General features: G+C 34.2%; 1 protein-coding gene across 1 annotated transcript in view; it reads right to left on the bottom strand.

Annotated features, from left to right (window-relative positions):
• SNX29 (sorting nexin 29) overlaps positions 1-20,989 on the bottom strand; it is a 128,157-nt gene that overhangs the window by 49,007 nt on the left and 58,161 nt on the right. Inside the window, exons 18-20 of the mRNA XM_014936206.1 lie at positions 19,926-19,981; positions 18,883-18,964; positions 2,678-2,818 (exon numbers count right to left, since the gene is read on the bottom strand). Of these exons, the coding sequence (XP_014791692.1) occupies positions 2,678-2,818; positions 18,883-18,964; positions 19,926-19,981 (279 nt within the window). The remainder of the gene's footprint in view (positions 1-2,677; positions 2,819-18,882; positions 18,965-19,925; positions 19,982-20,989) is intronic.

Genomic DNA, 20,989 nt, shown 5'->3' with positions numbered 1-20,989 from the left:
CACGGAGGACTATGTTTTACCAATACATTATTTGGGCATCTAATAACACTGAGGATTTGTAAAGTACACAAAAAACCTCAGATTGATGTAAACTGAACAGAGATAGTTTTGTTACCAGAATTTACCTACTGAAAACTGCTCTTTATGCATTGATTTAAGATCATATTGATTAATCTAAAAACAGGAAGATAGTGGCAACTCTATTAAAAACAGCATAACTAATATTAGAGAGAAAAAAAGAAGTATTGAAATCTAACAGCATATCTAAAAGAGAACATGCTTTGGTAGCCACTAAATATCTCTTCTAATGCTTATTATCAAACATTTGCATGTGTAACATCCTGCACAAATCCCTCACCCTAAACTGAAAGTTCTACAGAATTCCAAGATAGACATTCGCATGTGAATGAATTAATTTTACACTGAAATGTTATACTTTTGAATTACTTCAACTTGCTCTCTCATGGAAAGGAGGGCCATCTCAGGCAGGCACACGGTGCAGCATCTTACAAGGGGGTCCTATTTCTGCTGGATCTACAGGGTAATTGTTCCTGAAGCATGATCCACTGTACCACACAAAACCATGCAGTATTTCTAAATGGAATACATACTATGACATGGTAGAGAAAATAATACCACTAAAAGGATAAAAATTTACCTACACAATGTTCTGTTGAAATAAGCTCAGGCAAACTGTTGCAAAGCTGACATGAAAGTGCCACTTTGCAACTTGCAAGCTACTTACAGCAGGTGGACATAAGTATAATCACTAATCAATTCCAATTACACAACTGACTTATGTCTCATCATCAGTGTCTTTCAGGAGTGCAATGGATGGCACCCATTTCTTACTGTAATGAAAAGATACCTTCTCTGAGCTCTGACATGACAGAAGGTGATTGTGGGTTTATGCATGATTAAGGTAGAATTTTGGCCCTAAGCTAACGCACTGAAAGAATAAGTGATGCAAAAATTTTAATGAGTTGAGCAACTGATAACTTTGTATGCATCAATTGTGCAACTGAAGTTGTAATTCAGTTAGTATTTAAAGCAATTAAGGATGAGAGACTACCAAAAAAAAGCTTAAAAGAAGGCTATTGCAATTTATTGAAGTGGCTGATATTCCATCACTTCAAAAAAGGAGAATTAGTTATGTAACACAGAAGAAAATACATTGTTTCTATTTCAAAACTATCCACTCAAAATGAAAAATGCATTATCTTCTAATATATGAAAAAAAGCAGAAAAGCTCCCATAAATACTTTCATTTGCTAGGTTAGGAGGCAATGAACAACTACATTAACTCTGGACTTTATGCCAAGCAAAAAGACCTACAGATTTTATTGATGAATTGGATAGCTATTTGTATCACCACCACTTATTCCAGATTATATGCATTACTACTAATTCCATATCACATGTGCCAAACTTACCTACTCATTTTTAGGGAAAACACTTGGGAAATCATCTGAAGTCAAACTGGAGTTACTATCTTTAAACATTTGTGATGCACATTTGCTGACATCTTAATGCCACTAAGGAATTACTATTTTTTCTATTTGTTTTTGAAATATTATATTACTCCATATGATTTTTCTATCAAGGTTGCAACAGATATAATTAGCATGATTCTGGCATTTTAGTGATATATCTATTAATGTGGTCTTAGGCCAAATGAAATATCATTAACATCTTTGAGTATTTTAGTCATTATTTCAGCTTTCTTTTGACAATTACACTGGTCACTGCAGTTGGTGCTTCTTAGATATTTGATTCAAGAACTCAGTGACAGCAAGGTAAAAAAAAAAGGAAAATCTCATATAAAAATTAACAGATTTGGTTAATATTAGGAATGCTGATTTAAGCACCCAGTTTAGCACAGACATTTTTTACCATAAGCATGATTTATATCTCAAATATTTTACTTGTGATAGTTAAATAAATTTTTCAGAGAATTCCTACACTGCAAAGTAAAAATACTTCGATTACTTCTCAATCCTTACTGGATTTTTGATGTAATTTGCAACATGTATCTAAGCTCTAGAACATTTCGAAGTTTTGGTGACTAAGGATTAAACTACATGATACTACATATTTACTACATACATATTACAATATTTACTGTATTTATTTCAAAATCCCCATATGATAGGAAAACACAGAAATGCCCATTTTAAAATGGGAGAACTAAACCACAAACACACGGATTATAAGAATTAAGCACCGAAATGCCTTTAAAAGCTGGTTCAAAGAACTTAAAACAATTGCTCCACAGCACAGAAAATGTAAGGAATTTAGACTGATACTTTCTAAAATTTACAGAAATAGTTAATAAATAACTGACCAGCATTAATTGCTGGCATTTATTGAAACAAATGGAGTAGAGACTATATTTTACATAGAAAGCTGTCCAGTACAGTTTTGGGAGTTTTGTTCATTTCTCTACTGTGTATATCATCAATATTTCATTCAATAAAATCAGCTTTCTTTTCAGTGAGTGGAAAAATCAATGCATTAGCTACATTATCAGTGAATCTGCAGCTGAATATGGCAAAGTCTGTATAAAAATAGCAGGTACTGCCCAGCAGGTGTGTGATAGTCACCTCTTCTCTGTGTGTGTGGATAGCAAAGGTTTTTTTACCCAACTCTTACTGATACTACGAGTTCTTTTAAGTACCTTGTTTCCAATGGCCTTTTTTGGTGGAAAGTTAAAAGTCCTCACTTGCTGGTATTTATTCTGTAATTTATGATGCAAGCTTCTGAACTCCGCGTATCTTCGATAAACATTCCATTCATCATCCTTTATCCTAATATAAACCTGCAAAATACAGATATGGAAAGAAATAATGTAAAGACAAACTATTGAATTAGCATATCTCCTTTACTCTTTATAGCTTCTGCTCAGCACCTTCACATTCATGATGCAATGGTACCAGAAATTCCAGGATTACTTATACATAGATACATCTCTGACTGCACATTTGTTGTTTGTGTGGTACAGGTCATTAATCTTATTCTTTCTCCTCACTCCGTCTCTTTTTCGCTCTTTTTATTATATTTATCAAGACAAACATAGCTTGCTCATTTTAACATGACTCTGGGGCAACCATGGTAGCGCTTTTTGTTACCATGGTTTCCAGCATATTCTACTAGCTAGTGACCAAAGAAAAAAATAATTCAATACCACTATAAAATTGATTTCTATGCACTCAACACAGTTTTTCAACTTTGTAAATTAGCTTTGTAGCATCAGAATTGCAAAACATAATTTTATCCAAAGTATGAAACTTAATTTACTTTCTAAAAATAATTACATTGAAAACTAAACTAGAAATTTTATTGTTTGGAAAATAAACACAGATCATTCTTTCTACTTGTATAGGACATTAAGTATAATTTAACACAGCTGTAGTTTTTGTGATTCTGTTTTTGTTTGCCACTCAATTATTTCATGAGTATATTACCAATTACATGCTAAATATTCATGTTCTCTAGGAAAATTTTATGTAGCAGTGAAATATACTTACAGAAAGCTGAGATTTCATTCATTAATAGGGAATAACCTTTCCTCTACAGAAATGAACCCACAGTTTCAAAGAACACTGAAATAGTGCAAGTCAGAAACTATAAACCAAGCATTAAAACTCAGGATCCAGAGTGACCTTTTCCTTAGCTCCTTCTGTAGAATCTGTAGCTCATTCATTCTCACGTGTGTTAATAATCTCAGAATTTTGCATCACAAATCAAGCTGGAATAGCACTGATGACACTGCACTGCCTTGCTTCTCCAAAAAAACCCAGTAATTTAGCAAGTTGTAAGGCAAGTATCAGGAGAATACTTATGTAAAAAAGCAACACCAACAAGCATCACACGAAGACTGGGCAGTAACAACTGTATTTTTGTGAATACTAGGAGAAAATGAAATTTGGATTTTGATGTGGCCAATTCCAACCCTGAAATGTAGCTTTTCCTGATGACTGATACATTAACATGGTCCTTCTACTCTAGATTTGCCAAGTCCTTAGAAAAAACAAATTTTCCTAAGGACACATGGTATTTCAGAGATGAAGTGATGTCAAGTGAAGGCCGTCTCCCACAAAAGCAGTTTGTGCAGCCTTCCTTTGGTTTGGTCTTTAAAGAGGTCCTTTTAACTCTACAGATAGTTTCTCAAATTTATAGGAGGCTACTGTCTTGCAACAAAATACAATATACCATGTAGATACCATGCAACTTCTGCCAAATTACAATATTTCACTGTAGAAAATATTCATATATTCATAATATTGGATTCCATTGAATAACAAGCGTATTTTTTATTAGTATTGTACTTAATAATGTTTCATGATGACGACAAAAAATGAATACTGTAATTCCAAAATTAGCACATCTAAGAATACAGGAGATTCAGACTATTGTGTGAATTACAAATGCGTATGTAAACAAAAATTCAACTGCTTTTTGGTAACAAAAATTCAGAGAGTGAAATGATGGAACCACTACAATAAGTCTGCAAGAAATATTCAGATTTGTTTTTCACTTTGAAAATAAAGCCAGGATAAAGATAATTAAACACCTACTGGACCATCTGTTTTAACAATTCAGTACACCTCTGAAGGAAAATGAAGGGAAATATAAAATGCAAGTATTTTGCATAATTTCAATGAAATTCATTTAATGTAGTAAATACTACACTAAACACTCTTTATTCACCCAGCTCTAACCTCTCTCCCTGCCCATTCTTGCTTCAACAAGCACATTGTTTGATATTTTGTATACATTCCCAAGATTCACGTTTCAGCTTCTCTATGGGGGGGTGGGGATCACAGAAAAGCTTAAACTATTTTTAACCAAGTTATTTAATATGGAAATCTTAATTTAACTAAGCAGTTATCTTTGCACATGTGATTTGGTGAATCATGCAAGTTCAATATTACCTGTTAAATTGTAACCCATATTTAACTAATTAAGGAATCCAGTACACTGTAATTGAAATTTTTAAGGACTGCAAAAACATAGATTAATTTCTTCAATAAAACTGTTAAAGAATTTCTCCCTGTTCTTCTATGTACATAGATATTGATTTCTTTTAGACAGTAAGGAATGAAAATGCAACATTTGGAGCCCTGTGCCATATTGAATTTATTGACAATTGTATAATAGAGTATGAAAGGCATATTAAAGTTCATGATGTAGTACACATTTGAAGCTTTATTATCTCAACGTGCAATACTATTCACAAGCCAAGGTATTTCAAGACACTTAATGTAAATTCAGTTGGGAAATCAAACAAAGTAATTCCTAAACATAAAACTGCTTTGATAAACTTACTCTAGTGTAATGATATAAAGCATATAGTTATCCTCATTTAAATCAAATACAGATCATACAACATCAGTAGAGGTAGAACAGGGAACAATTATCTTTGTAGACAAAATTTTGAAATAATATCGAATCAAGCAACTTGAGATGCATGGTTTGAAACTGTCTTAAAAGTCATTAGGACTATTCCCATCATCTTCAATGTATCCACAGTTTCATTCAATGGCCTTTTTATAGGAAATTAAATAAAAATTTTAGCTGCCAAATATACTGTTGCATATTTGTCCCAAGTTCTCATGCTGCACGCTAGAGTGACACTACTTTCTACTTCCAAAAAAACCTTAATATATGGCATATAAGTACCAGAACAGTATTTAAAGGTCATGTTCTAGAAAGTCCTAGGCTCATTCTCTGATCAATTTTAAAATCAATCCCAAATCACTATGTTTCCTTTCAAATGTTCATGTTTTACTGAAATTATCCACTTCCTAACATAGTTAAGTAATTTTCAAGGTAACCAAATAAAAATCACTGCTAAAATGCTTATTTGACTGTGGACAAAAGATTTTACTTTCATATTCTCTTGTATATAAAAGAATGAATGTATATAAATGAATGGAAAGTAGTTTTTGTTTATAATTTAGCAATGTTTTCCAGTTGGCTCTCCCAAGTAAAGATTGATGGGCAACCTTTTTGTAGCTATGATTATAGCAGCTGAGAAAAAATTCAGTTAATAAGTATATATAATGAATTAGTCTGTTATTTTCTCATCACAAGTCTATAGTCAAAGATTTGCAGAGAAATAGCAAAACCAGTAATAATTTAATATTTTTCTTTTCAGCCAACTACCTGCTAGCTTAATATCACTGAAATGCCAAAAAACTTCAGAGAACTGATCTGAAAGCACTAGTTACATGATTGTATACTAAAATGAATAAACTCTACTCCCATAGTACTGGTTTTTGAGTAAAAAGTTTCTTTAATAGGTTAAGGAATCTTTAAGCAGTTCTGAGTCAAAAATGCCATTAACAACTCCTGGTACCAGACTAGTAACTATTGACACAGGTCCTCACTACTTATGTATAAAAGCCTGAGAAGAAAAAAGGACAAAGGCCAAAATTCCAACTTGCTCCAGTTCCAGTGTACTTTCACAGATTAAATGCCTACAATCAACACTCATTCTTCAGGTCTGCAGAAGTCCAAAGTTGGTGCTTTTCTTTTTGGATGCAAAACAGAGATTGGCATACTTAGGATTCACTTTTTGGCTCTCTCTCAAGCAGTGTGGGTAGAAAGAGATACTGAATCGGATATTAGAGAAACTTCTGTTGCAATGACATTCATGGCTATAGAAATACCAGATTAAGTATCGGGAAGGAATGTCCCTAAACCAAGTCACTACTGAACCTTCCCTACAAATATTGCTCACATTTCCTGGTAGGATGAGTTGAATACATAATGAAAAATGAATTCGAGCCAGAGAACTCTGTGGATGGGAGCTCCACAAATACAAACCTGCTGAAGGTGAAGTCTCTGAGTTCATGCCCCATTCCAGAAGCAAGAAAAACGTCAGAAGAGGAGAAAATAATGCTAATGGAATGTGAGCAGTGAAATTCTACTAAACCACATATAAAATTCAATGGCACAAGATGCAAGAGAACTCTAAACATCTGAGCAGCAGAACAATTCAAAGGACATAATAAATGCTGAGAAAGTTTGTAAAGAATAAGTCCTATGCTGGACAAGGTCACAGTTTTTCTTACAAGCATGGGGGGAAAAAATGGCAGTATAGGAAATGCAAAAGAGACTGATCTATACTAAGGAAGCTACTGTGACATTCGCCACCTAACTAAGCATTATTAGGGAGGGAGGGGCAATCAAGAATAGAAAATGGGTGAGAGAAAAACTATTATTTCTGCAGTACTGTATTTCTACTGTATTTCTAACTTTCTTTCCTGCCCTAATAAAAAAGGGTTTTCTGGAGATCCTTTTGTTTGTTACATATGCCTTTCAAATCAATGCCCAAGCATGTGACAACAAAAAGAAAAATAAGCAACCGCTTTGGTAGGGACAACCCAATCAGCATGAAACCAAAAACGTAACATGCAAATTGGCATCATTGATTTTTAAATGTTAACTCGACTTAGCTTGACTGGTGAAACCTTTGCTTTTAAATAACACTTTAAATAATTTCAGAGTGCTATTGGTCCATAGCTTCATCTTTACACTTCAGTACAGCAAGAAAAAGGACAGCAGAAATGAACTAGTAGAGATGCTTTAATTTTTTGCGTGGTAAAGAAGCTATAAAATGTACAAAATGTAAGATGAGAATACTTGCTTCAGATACAGGAATATCTGCTTAGATAGAAGAGATAAAGATAAAAAAGGATGAGAAGATTAATAATCAAACCTGCTCATGCTAACAGAACATACATATCTTAAGAAGCATATTGCTAGCACTCAGCAAGATAAACCAATGAATGAATGACAGTTCTTAAATGGATTTTATGCGTCTTCTAAGACTGGCAATTTGAACACTGTTGGGGGAGGGGAGAAGAGACTGTAGAGGGAGACATTATGTGCTTAACTTTGCCTTTTTTTTTTCCCCAGGCAGGACACAGCAATCTTGGAACAAATTAAAAATTACATAGAGCAGACTGCTCCTCCCACTACCTCTGCTGATACACCTGTTCTAACACTTTGTGTTAGAAAAGCCAACAAAAACCATGCAAGGGTAGGATACAGATGAAGTTCAAACTGCAAACATTTCAGCTTTCCTTCTTCTTGTAAGTATTTCCTTTACCTCGTCTTCAAAATACTCAAATTAATCATAAAACAATCATCATTTCATGCCAGGTCCAAACTGCAACACTTGTGATGTGCCCTAATTATCCTAAACTACTGAATTATCTTCTAAAATACTTAAATCCTACTGTGATCCACGTTATATTTAGAGTAAGGATAATTTTTTTTTCATTCTTACAAGAGGTAATCTATTAAGCAGCATTAAAAGACATCCTCTTCTCCCACAACTTACAGAGAAGGCACATCAGGCACAAGGCAGGGACTTCTAATAGTCCAGTTCAGAATTTCTGATGGAGAGCTGGAAGGAGTAGCAGGAGACAAGATCTCATACGCATTAAAAGTTTTCAACTACCTAATCCAGTTCATCCTTTTCACTGTCTCCACTATAAAGTAAAACTTGTTGGCATCAGTAAAATTTATCTACTGATTCTCTATGTTTATTGAATTTGGTGTTACAGACACTATAGAAGCCTGAAATATTCATTGCAGTAATTCCCAAGTAATTACCTTAGCAATTGGTTAAACAAATCTTATAACGCACGATATTTCCATACGACAAAACTTCTAGTACTTTTGTAGAGTATTGCTAACATAACCTAAGAAAAATGGCTGAGTAGTCTGAGCAGAAGAAGAAAATTCTTTCATTTTAACCAGAGGTGCAGACACATTCTGGGATGAGCTTCTGTAGTGAATACTTGCTCTGTTTCCCAAATATAGGTTTATGACGATAATAAAGTTTTTAAAATTCTTAAAACTAACTCAACTTTAATGTACCTCTTAATTACTTAGGAATGCTAAATTTAAAAGATTTTGATCAAATTTTACATTTTAAGAAATAATTGTGTCCAGGGGAATGGAACTACCTTTTCTTTCTATTTCATAGTGTGCTTTTCTGAGAGGGGTGATATTTTTAGGAAGGTTTTATCGAAATTATTTCCACACTCAGAACATACAGAAGTAGTAAAAGGTATGTATCCAAAGAGGAAGCATACAGCAAAAAAAGGAAGAACCTGTTACATTTCTAGTCTTTACTTCAGGACAATGAGATTCTGCTTAGAATATAAATTCAGGCTGAATTCTCCAAAGTTACCTTCGAAGTGTGAGAAATGAATAAAAATGCAAGTTATATTTTGACACAGCTGCAGGACTACATTTATTGTTAAGTTCCATCTTCGAAAATGAACCAATTTACAAATTTCTGCATAATGAAAAACAAATGGAACAATGAAACTCTTCAGCTGTGATATGAGCAGCTTTTTGTATGTCTTTCTACATACAGAGACACAACAGGAATTAAAACAAACAAGCTTTTCTCTCAATAAGACCATTTTATCTACTTCCACAAAGACTAAAAATACTATCTTTTTATGTTAAATCTTCAACTTTTTGATATTTAGTTCATAAAAATGAACAATACAGTGCCAAATATATGAGAGAATGCACAGCAAGGCATGAACCTTGAAAGCAGCCAGTACTGTTGTACTAAACAGTAAAAATGCCACACATTTTAGGCCTATCCACTCAATTACACATGTGCAAAATTACGTTCACTGTGTTTCTGTAGTCCCAGTCCTGTTTCTACTCACAAAACAGCACTAAAGTGACTGGATACTAAAGAACAAAAGCAGCATGTCTATGCTTTTGCTGGACATACAAATTAAATCAGCACATGAAATTTCACTCAATAACATAATTAGTCCATTTTAACAGTGCAATATTACTTATAACACGCAAAAATAATTAACATCATTTCACAAACGTGCACTTTGAAGTGATACAGTCATAGCAATGGATGCCAACCACTGCAGTGAAAGAACTTTCCGCAGAAGAGAATATAGGTAAAATGACAGAACTACTGTCTTTTTCTCCAAATAGATTATTTTTGGTGGTCTGACAAGGGAAAGGAGGATATCTCACCAATTAGTTGGTAAATAACATATCTGTTATTTATTACAGATATTTATTGGATTTAAATTATTTTCTTCTTTCTGTAGTAGGTATAAAATAATTTGAAAATCGCAACTGTAATTTCCTAGTATTTTTTACATCCAGATTAGAATTTCTATAGGCACATCAATGTATTAAGTTGTATTGTGGTTTCCTTTAGAAAAATAAATAATTATAAAAGTCTCCAAGGACTGATCTCATCTTTGTATACTCCCTCCATCCCAACTATTTAAAAATTTGTTTCCTTTACCTACTCTTATACTTCTCTGACACATCCTCAGGTCCCATTACGTAAAAAGTGGGATACTCACTTTTTTGGGTCACGCGCCCTCAAACTACTCTCTTTCAGAATGCCATGAGCCATAACTTTCTCTCAAAGTCTCCCCCTCATCCTAGGCCATCTTCTTTACTTGCCCTGAACTGCTCTGAGATGGAATATGATTGGAAGACTATTTCTTTCTCCTTTTTGCCTGCTTAGTGCTGCAGCTGCTAAAGTAATCCAATTCCTCATGTATCAGGAAAATAAAATTCAGCTTTGCGTTTTTTATAATTTGTTGCCTGCTTTTCAACTATTTTACTGTCAATCCATTGTCCTCCATTGTTAAGACTTCTGCCTTTGAGGAAATACTAAGGTTATTCTGGCTCGTGTATAAATTAAAGGCCAGTAGTCACAGCTGGCAGATCCCAGACTGTGCTTTCACTGTTTCATCTCTCACCCAAAGAATTTGCTGGGCACTCTCCCCCTCAAAAACTCCTGAGTATCAGACACTGTTCTCCTCCATCTCTTTTATGCTGCATTTCTGTGAAAATTCTTCCCTCTCTTTAAGCAGGAGCATTCAGGTACTGTGAACAGCCCCTTCACACAAAGGTGTGCTGCTCTTCCTTCAAAAAGGAAAAACAGAACATCGTTTAAAGTAACTTAAAAAGAAACATTATAAGAAAAGACATCAGTCAATATTAAACAGTAAGGTTGAGGAGAGCCAAAGGAGTAAAAAAGTTTTAAGAAAAGATGTTTATTTATGATAATCTTAGGGGGGGTCCTATTCATATGCAAATAGCAACAATCTTGTCTAATTAGCATGTTTATCTTTAATCTTATTTGGTATAATCTAAAATGTTTACTGCTCTGCAAACAAGGCAGATTTGCAAGCAGCCATTTAAATATTGGTATCACTTTAAGAATCACAAAATCTTGGTTTCATTATCTTAAGTGTCAGCCATTGGTAATTATAGCAACAAAAGGCATGACTAATCACATTTGCTGTACACTTCACAGGAAAGTGGAATCCATATGTATGCAGAAAATAACAAGATACTCTACAGTTGAGAAATATGATAAAATAATATTATTGCAATAATCATCTTGTTTCATAGGCACTAAAGAAACTGCAACTAACTATCACCATCTAGAGGTAAAATGGAAACACAAAAATTGTTTTTTATTCTGATCTGGATTCTGTCTTTATCCCTGTGAATATACTAGACAAGAAATTATTTTCTAATGCTAAAATGACTGAGCAACATCTGCCTCACAAAAAAATAAAGATTCACAAAATAGGTGGGGATCAAACTGCAGGGATCACAAACAGCAGTCATCAGAAAGTGACTAGTTAACTAGAGAAGACAGGATGCTTATAAGAGAAGAGTATATTTTTGCCAGGATGACCCTGATTTTACAAAACGACCTATTGTTTAAATTGTCTGTTTAAAGGACTAAGCTTTCTCAACTGTTACTTTGTACAAAATATATTTGTTTCTTCATATGCGGCCAGGTCCTTTAATGTTTCTAACTAATCAGTTTACCACTTGCTAACAGCCATCACAAACTTTGTAAAAGAACAAACCTCTGAAGCTTCCTTTGGACTCAAAAGGGATAACGGTAATTGTTCTAATCTTCTTGCTAGAAGGTACTGTTATGGCAGTCTAGTCTGAGCTCCTGTCACAGCCCAGATCATTTCATCCAGTAATGTCTAAATAATTCTTATGATATTCTGATTCATAAAAAGGACATCAACTGGTCATCTAATTAATCTGTCTACAAAGGTGCAACATTAATTATACCGGGAACCTGTGAGCCCTAACGAATGGCAAGACAGTAGTCAAGATATAAACCTGAAACAACAAAAAAAGCTGAGCAAGTATAAGGAGAGAGGGTGTGCTTCTGAAAACATCAGAATGCGTGTGCCCTGCATAGAAGATAAACAATAGTAGAAGGAAAGATATTTCCTAATCATACCCATTATTTCAATTTTAGGACTAAATTAGTCATTCTTGGCATAGCATTACAAGGGCAACTCACATTTAGTTAAATCCTACACCACAACCTCCAAGTTTCCTCCACTGTTACTGAAAGGTATACTTTTCATTCATACTGATTTGAAGAGTTCAGAAAATTCTTCCATGAATTATGAACAGAAGGTACAGTGATAATTTATCCAGAAAAGTTGCCTATCTTCCAAAATATTGCCATCCAGGGACTTCCTGAGAAAGAAGTCACCTCTTTGTGCATTGCATTGATTTTTCTTCAATTTAATTGGCTCAATATTCTCTAGATCCACACAAACTTTCACAAGCTCTGTAGTAAGATGTCTTGCACCCCAACTACATGTTGTGGAGAAAACCACTGTCACGCACTTGTTTTGAAACTGCAAGCTAGTGGAGTTTCAATGGATGCTCCAGTTTGCGTTTTGAAACAGTTAAAAATCTCTCCATGTCTTTCATGAATTAGAAGATTGCTATTGTATTCACCTCTCAGTGGTGTTTCTTGCAGGCTGAGAATTTCGAATGTGCTCCTCAAATGAGAAAGCTTGATTTTTCACTGATACTCTTTCTGATTCTGATGTATTTCTTTGGAGAGGACTAGAACTGCACACAGATAAGCCAGAGTTTATACACGGCTTAATAGAGTTTTCTGGTTTTCTATCCCTTTCCTAATGATTTCTAACAACTTGGTTTTCAGACCTCCCTAAGCCCTTTTAAAAATTGTGTCAGATTAGTTACTTTAAAAATCTTCTAGTACCAAAGCCAGAAGCTATATATCAGTCAATTTTCAGCTATTTCACCCTTGAATTCCTGATGAACTGCATGTAGGGATTTATTCTTTATTTGTTCAATAAGATCTTCTACCAGTATTTAATTTAAAACAGTCAATCTGGTAATTCTCCACAAGGAATAATCCAGAACAGGAATAACCCATAGCAACTCCATGGTGAATAGAGATTTTAAAATATGCATTTTTCTGTTACTTTTTTATGTTCCAAGACCTTCTTCTTCAGCTTGAGTATTTGTCCCACTGACTTGAGCAAGTGGCCTCTTCCTGACGTGTACAAAAGAGACCATTAGATTTTATGCCTTTTGGAAGTTATAACGCTGTATTTCTACTTTTTTGCTTCAGAATGTGTACATTCCTCTATTTTCCTTTGGAGATGACTTATTCTTTAATTTTTTTAAAGTATTTATTTACTTCTAATAACTTTCCTTATTCTGCTGCTTAGCCATCCTTCTATTGGTTTTCCTCTCTTTTTTTTTTTTTATATAGCTTATGCATTTCCTCTGAGCAATATCCAAGTTTTTAAATAGCCTTCATTATGCCTGCAACCCATCTTAGTTGTCCCTTTTAGGTTGGTTTTTTTTTTTTCTTTTAAAGAGTGCAGTGTATCTACAAATACAGAGGTCTGATTAAAATTTCCACATCTAACAGGATTCATTATAAAATGTTGCTCGCTTTCAGAGTCCACAACCTTACTTCTTAGCTTGTCCAGAATCCTTAATCCTTAACAGAAATTTAATATACAGAAATTAAAGAACTATTTGATCCTTGAAACTATGTGACGAGTACACTGTAGCTGGAAACTTTTCCTTCTATATTCACTGGAAAATAATATCTGGGGTTTTTTAAGGATGGAAGATGTACTGATTTTGAACACAACATCTGAAACATACTGAAATATTAACATGACACAGAAAGAAATGCTTTGAAACGCCCTCCAAAATACCATTACAAATACACAATAAATTAAAAAAAAAAAAAAAAAAGTTAAAAAGGAAAGCAAACACCATAACAAAACTCCTGCTGGAGTCTATTCTTATCCTGTCCAGGTCAGGTCCTCCTGATATGCAACTTAAGGTCATTCATTTTTTCTCCTGGTTTAAGAAGTACAAATGCAAAATTGGCATTGATTTTGAAGAGGCACAGCTACCTAGATTTATTTCTCCTAATTCTTATATTCTTAAGAAATGTTTATAAATCCAGGGAAAAAGATGACAGATACTGTCAAACTGACAGTTTCGTACTTTTCCAAACTATTTTAGGTGCTCTGCAATTCTTTCCACCCTCTATTGGTCATTTCCAAGTCCCTTGATACATATGCAATAGTTTAGTTTCTGCTAGAAAATACTCACTTATAAGCATATTTATATATCTCTTTCTCAGAATCAGCCAGCACACAAGAGTCAGTTATTACATCTCAAGTTATGGTTTCTCAAGTAGTTGCAGAGAAATCTGAACTCCAAAAAATGTTGATAATGATCTCAATAGTATCAACATTCTGCAATATTGCTACTTTCCTTTACATTGATACAGTATGAACAATTTCTCATGTAGCTGCTACAAAGAGTTACACATGCATTTTAATTTTCTGCCATTGGAGAAATAAATGATAAAGCAGCAAAAATAATGTTTATTATGAATAAGAGGACTCTCAGAAATGAGCTCAGTCATTTATCCTAATTGTCACTCCCAGTCCTTGTCTGTTCATTACATACTGGTAGCCTGGTAAATATCCTCTTCCACAATTTCAACATTGAATCCAATTCCCTGTAATCAGGAGCTTGTGTTTTGGCAGGGATTTAACAAGATAAATGCACACTGCTGTTATTGAGGCTATTCTGAAGTTTTATAAATTAATGCTTTCCTGGTAGCTATAAAATGCAGAATATATTCAGCAAACACATGACTGCATATTTGATCAGAGACGTGGCAATCATAGTGCTACACTACAGAGAGTATGTTTATATAGGAAAATTCCTTTTTTTCACATATACAGTGGCAGAAAACAAAGTTATTTGCTGGACAGATACTCTGCCCAGTCATACTGCTGCTACTGAGATCAAAAACTGGTAGGAATGCCATTAATGTATTCTTCTGTAAGGAAAGATCTCAGCAGGTACCAAGATCCAAGTTTAATTAGAATTATAGAAGTTTTAGGTCACTTCTACAGCTAATTCTTGCTCGCCTTTTTTTTTTTAACATTAAAAGACAAAGTTAATCAAATACACAACTGTTCACCAGAGGAAATCTCTGATATTCTGTGTTGCTCTGTAATTAAAGACAAACTACTCGGACCACAGGCATCCTATGTCTAGTCTAGATAGATGCTTCTAACTTTCCACGTTACATGTGTCCCATAAATCGCTCATGTGAACAGATAATGAATAGAGCATATTCAGAAGAATTTATGTATTTTTCAAATACATATACCAATAAACAGAATTTTGCACACTATGGATCCCCAACATTATGAATATATATGGTAGAAAAAGGACTTAATAAAATTCTTAAAATTGTGTTTTTGTAAATCTAGAATTTTTAAGCTTTTAGAATCTTGCGATGGTATTTTGCCTCCTTTTTTTCCTTTTGTTTTCCATTGATGATGAGTGATGGATGAAGTCTATTAAAACCCACTCTGTACCAGCACAATATATTTGCTAAAATGCCATATCAATGATAAAAAGAAATAGGGTGCAAAAGCACAATAAAAAACCCTAAATTTTGTTCAAGTCACTGTAGTTACACTCAAAGCAAACTGAGAGCAGCACCTAACCCTCTGCTCACTTCAGCAGATTTTGGATAAAGCCCTGAGCCTCTTATAAATTTGGAAGCTTAGTTTATCTCAATATTTCTCCTACTGAAAAAGAATATGGTGAACATCTCTGGTACACATCAATTCTGCACACTTTCCAGGCTTCCATGATGCCATTTGTATAGTCATGTACAGTCAAACTGCATGAAAGGCATTGAACTCTTTCGTAACTAAGTTTAATATCAAGCTACAAGTAAATCCAAAAATACTTTAAATTCTTCAAATAATTAATGTTTTTTAATGCAGTTCTAATATACCTTAATGAAAAGCATTTTATTACTTAAAAAGAAAAAGATAGATTTGTCGTATTAGACAGCAACCTTATGAATATAGCAACCTTATGTTTCTGGTTCATGTGTTCATGGGTTCATCCTTTCTTTCCATTCAACCAAAGAAAATGCAGCTTAAAAAGCAAATAATGAAATTAAAATTTTGACAAAAATGCAACTATTTGCAATATAGACAAATTCTCCATGACCCTTTTTCAAACAGATAGGTGCTTAAGTGCTTTTCTTTCATATCCTTTTACATTTTTTCTGTCAGCTTTTTTTTTTTTAAAACCAAAATGGCTTCTCTATGTAGTAATAATGTTACTATCAAATCTGAGAAAGCCACAGTTTAAGTTTACTTCATATTCACAGCTTACACGGAAAAGATTTTCAAGAGCTTTTCTTTGCAATAAGTCTCCCACTGCAACAATTCATGCCCGCAATTTGATAATTAGAAATTATTTCAACTCTTCACATAAATATGAAACAAACATGGAACTGTGCCCATTGCATCCAGATAAAATTTCCTGACTATCAGGAAAAGATAAATAAACTATTGGGTCCTATTCCCATTCTCCTGTCTTTCATATAACAGCAGATATCAGTAACATTAAAAAGACAGAAAATTAATGCTGTACAGACAGTACTGTTCCATGACATTTCTCACCATCATTAACAAGTGTGACAAGCCTAACCAGTCAGAAGTGCACTTAAAAATTAAAGGGACATTCACTGGGTGCCTTCATTTCAATCTGTACTGCAGATAAAACTCAAAAAAAAAAATAAAAAAAGTCAGAATGTAGAAATGTAAGTGTCATACTTTTGCAGACACAAAAGACCTCATCATTCAGATACCAAATATTTTTCTGGAATTGTCTCATTTTGTTGTTATCTGCCAGAAACTCAAAATAATTTCTGTGCAACTTCAGGAGGAAAAAAAACCCAAAAAAACACAAAGAAGAAAATTCTGGGGTACATCACATTCCAGCTTTTGCTTGATCAACAGTCTACATGTAAAAATGAACTTTTAAAACTCAAAGCTTTTTAAATAGTACCTGGTGGGTACACTTTAATATTACCCTTTGCTGGTCAGCCACATAGGCAGCAACTTTAATTCCAGAGAAGTTGACTCCCAAATCAAGGGCAACTAAACAGCACTGGGGACAAGGATGAAGTGCATCCTTCAGCTGGGGCCCAGCTGGTTTTCTAGATCCTGCCAGGGAGGGAAAGGGCTTGTGTAGGAGCAGTTGGATCCTGTGGATCAATACCTGGTGGCACAGCAGATCCCACTGCCTGATTTGGCTTTTACAATCATGGGACTGTCTCTAAGAATCAAGAACTGATGAATCAGGGAGAGATGAAATCCACCTGACAGAGTGGGACACGATCATCTTTGCCAACAGGCTGACCTAACTGGTGAGAAAATGGCAGATGGGGTGGAAAACAAACGGTGCATGGTGACAGGAACAAAAGAAACCTAAGAAATGACAAAGCAGGATGAAAAGAGTAAAACAGTGTAAAAAAACTCTGTTAATACAGGAGAAACCACAGTTCCTCTACTGGTCACAGAAACATCACTAGAGTACCAGAGATGATGTAGGGTGGGATATTGATGTTTCTAAGAATTTCTGCACTAGCAGACTGCTGTGTGGGTTTGAGAACGTGCAGCCAGTGACAGCAGAGTGGAGAAATATGTGAGAGCCAGAAAGACAAAAATAATCATGCTTGTTAACAAGTCAGGCTTCCACAAACACCTGTGTACCTACATTTGATTGATTATTCAATGCTTTTAAACAAATTACTAACTGTTTAGCATTGTTAGCTTTTCCTTCCATCAGCTAAAGTCTAATTTTTCATTGTCTTTTACTGGCTGAAAGGTGGGTGTTTTCCTGTATTTTTCAACTATCTGCCAACACTTCATAAATGATTCAAAATTCTACAAAAATCATCATACTGAGTAAGAAGAATGTTAAAAAGCTTCAGAAATCTTGTTCAGAGCTAAGTATATGTGGCTGACAAAAGTGGAAAAAATTTGCAGCTGCTAATAACCCACAAATAAAGAAATACAAACAGCCTGGGACAGCATTTCAAAGACTGTTTAAAGTTTTCCCTGCCCTTCTATCTATGAAGGGTATAATTGTTCTGAAACTGAGAATCCAAAACTCAAGGAACAGTATAGGATTTCAATGCTTCAACTACAAGGTAGGTTAGAGTGTAAATCCCAAAATTCATATACAGCTGAAGTTGAACACACTATGAACATGTCTGATGACACTTAGTCAATGGCTGTTGCATCATTCAAAATTGTTTTGCGTGAGCTACTTCAGTAAGCCACGTCTGTCTGTCAAGCAACATTTCTGGCCATTGATATCCCCCAAACTGAAACACAATATTCACATGCATATTGAAGAAGGCATTACTGATTAATATTGTCTTGTTGTACTCCCTGGCCAATGCAGTCATCTTACTAGCATGCTTTTAAAGTATTAAACTATTAAAAGCCAACCCTAAAAATACGCTATTTGGATAATCAACGTGATCCTATGGATGAATATATATGAAGTTACTGCTGCTGTTTGTTAACTGACCCCTAATGAAATTATACTGAGACCTTTAAATTATTAAAATATGCTATTTCAGTCGGAAACTTTTACACAGAATCCGTGTTAAGATGTATCACTTACCTGATAAACATGGAATGCATTAGCAGCTTTTCCACGCAGAAAGACTGAGGGAATCCAAACATTAATAAGAGCACGATTTGATCTGAGGAGGAGAGAGAAAAACTTCAAATAGGAAATCACATTTATGTATAAGAATTGAAAGCAACTACCTCTAGTGATTTAGATAATGATCAAAGTAATCAACAAAGCAACTTAACATTTCAAATGGAGTATCAGAAAAACTGTAGTTCTACCTGAATATTTTATACCTGCTGTATCTAAAAGTGTTCCCTAAAATTACCATAACTGAAAAAGAACACTCAATTCACTTTGTGGGTTTTTTGGGATTTGTTTTGCTTTACAGTACACATTTGACAACATTTGATTATACACATGAAACAAAAAACTATTCATTTCAACAAACTCAATATTTTGGTCCACAAAAGTCAGCAAAAACCCGACCTCATTAAATAGCAGAAGAGCATTGCACAATTATGGAGAAGCTATTTCCATCCACTCTTCGTAATTCATCTCCGATTTTCTATGATTCAAAGACATTGGCAACATTTTCACCCCCTCATCCACAAAAAGCTATATTCATTAGTCAGACTAATAAAGGCAAAACTCCAAATCACAACACTCTAGAATGATCTGGGATGACCAACTGGGTTGTTTGTTTATTTTTCAGTAGTACTATTTGTATGCATTGATTAGGAGTTGATCTGTAAAAATGAGTAAGTCCATCACATTATGACCAGCATCTCTCAAACCCCAAGCAACAGAAAACAGTAACTTTTTGGTGCTTTGTTAGGATACCAAGACCTAGTGCACTGACAGAACAGTCCAAGAGAATCTCCATAAATTGAAACTCCTTGCATTCAACGTTATCAAAAACTATACGAGGGCATGGACCATGCAGATATCCATACTTTTTAACAATAGAACACCACAACTGAGAATTATTGGAAATAATATAGTAAGAGCAAATTACTGAATCTGTTTGCTTATTCGTCTTTCCCATAAAGACAGTACGAAGAGAAAAATATGTGTATTACAAAACTTACATTTCAAAATCTGACAAACTCTGATCTTCAGAAGTTTGACTCAAATCTCCAGGGACCTATATTCACAAAACAAAAATAATTCACACACACCGTTTATTATGCTTTCAATTAAGAAAGCATAATATTATAAGGAAATTACAATTCAACATTTAATTTTTTAAATGTCAATAAAAGCTATTACTGAGAAACAATAAAAGACAAATAAACAATCATGCAACAGGCTTATGAACATATCACCCTTGCGAGTTCTTCATGTTAGAATCTGCTACAGTTTTGTAAAGAAACAAACTGGGGTTTGTAAAAGCATGTAATTTTGGAAGATATAGAAAACCCGGGAATAAAACCATCATTATTAGGCCTTTATGAGCTTAAACAAAGTACATTGTGTGTGTAAACAGCTTATGGGAAGAGATGAAGCATATAAAGACCTAGTGATCACTTTATTTTACAAGCAACATTCCATTAATATAAAGACACAGGATCATTTTATTTTAGTGATGTTCTCTCAAAACATTACGTAGCTACAGAAGATGGCAATGATGGCAATGATGGACTAACACCTGCAGAATCAAAAGAGGTAGCAGTTGTGAGAAAATAAGACTGAAAGAGCACGTACAACTGAAACAGCAATAGCTTTTTACCTTACTTTAAAGCTAGTTACACTTAAAAGGATATCTTCTCTCCTTTGAATACTTTGAATCCTCTGAATAGCCCAGAATAGTGTGTTTTGATGAAGAAAATCAGCTACAAGTTGTGAGCTTCCAGAGGCAGCTTCTGTATTTGTTAAATATTGGTTCAGTGTATCTCTATAATGTATGTTGTATGCATATTACTGTTTTTCAGAATATTTGCTGCCTAAGAAACTCAAATATATATTATTGCTTATTATGAAGCAAAATATATTTATTGCACAGAAATAAAAAATTTCAAAGGGGACTAAAGAAAATCTACTTCCCAGATGTTTTGACAGACCAGATCAAGACCTCCCCCACCACACAAGACAAAACTGAATTTTGCCTCCTCAAGATTAAAGGGATACGGTTCAGCAAAAAAAAAAAAAAAAA

Source organism: Calidris pugnax, unplaced genomic scaffold (assembly GCF_001431845.1).
Source record: "Calidris pugnax isolate Ruff unplaced genomic scaffold, ASM143184v1 scaffold17, whole genome shotgun sequence".
Lineage (NCBI taxonomy): Eukaryota > Metazoa > Chordata > Aves > Charadriiformes > Scolopacidae > Calidris > Calidris pugnax.
Note: the sequence above shows the minus strand (reverse complement) of the source record. Positions and strands in the feature narration are given on the sequence as shown.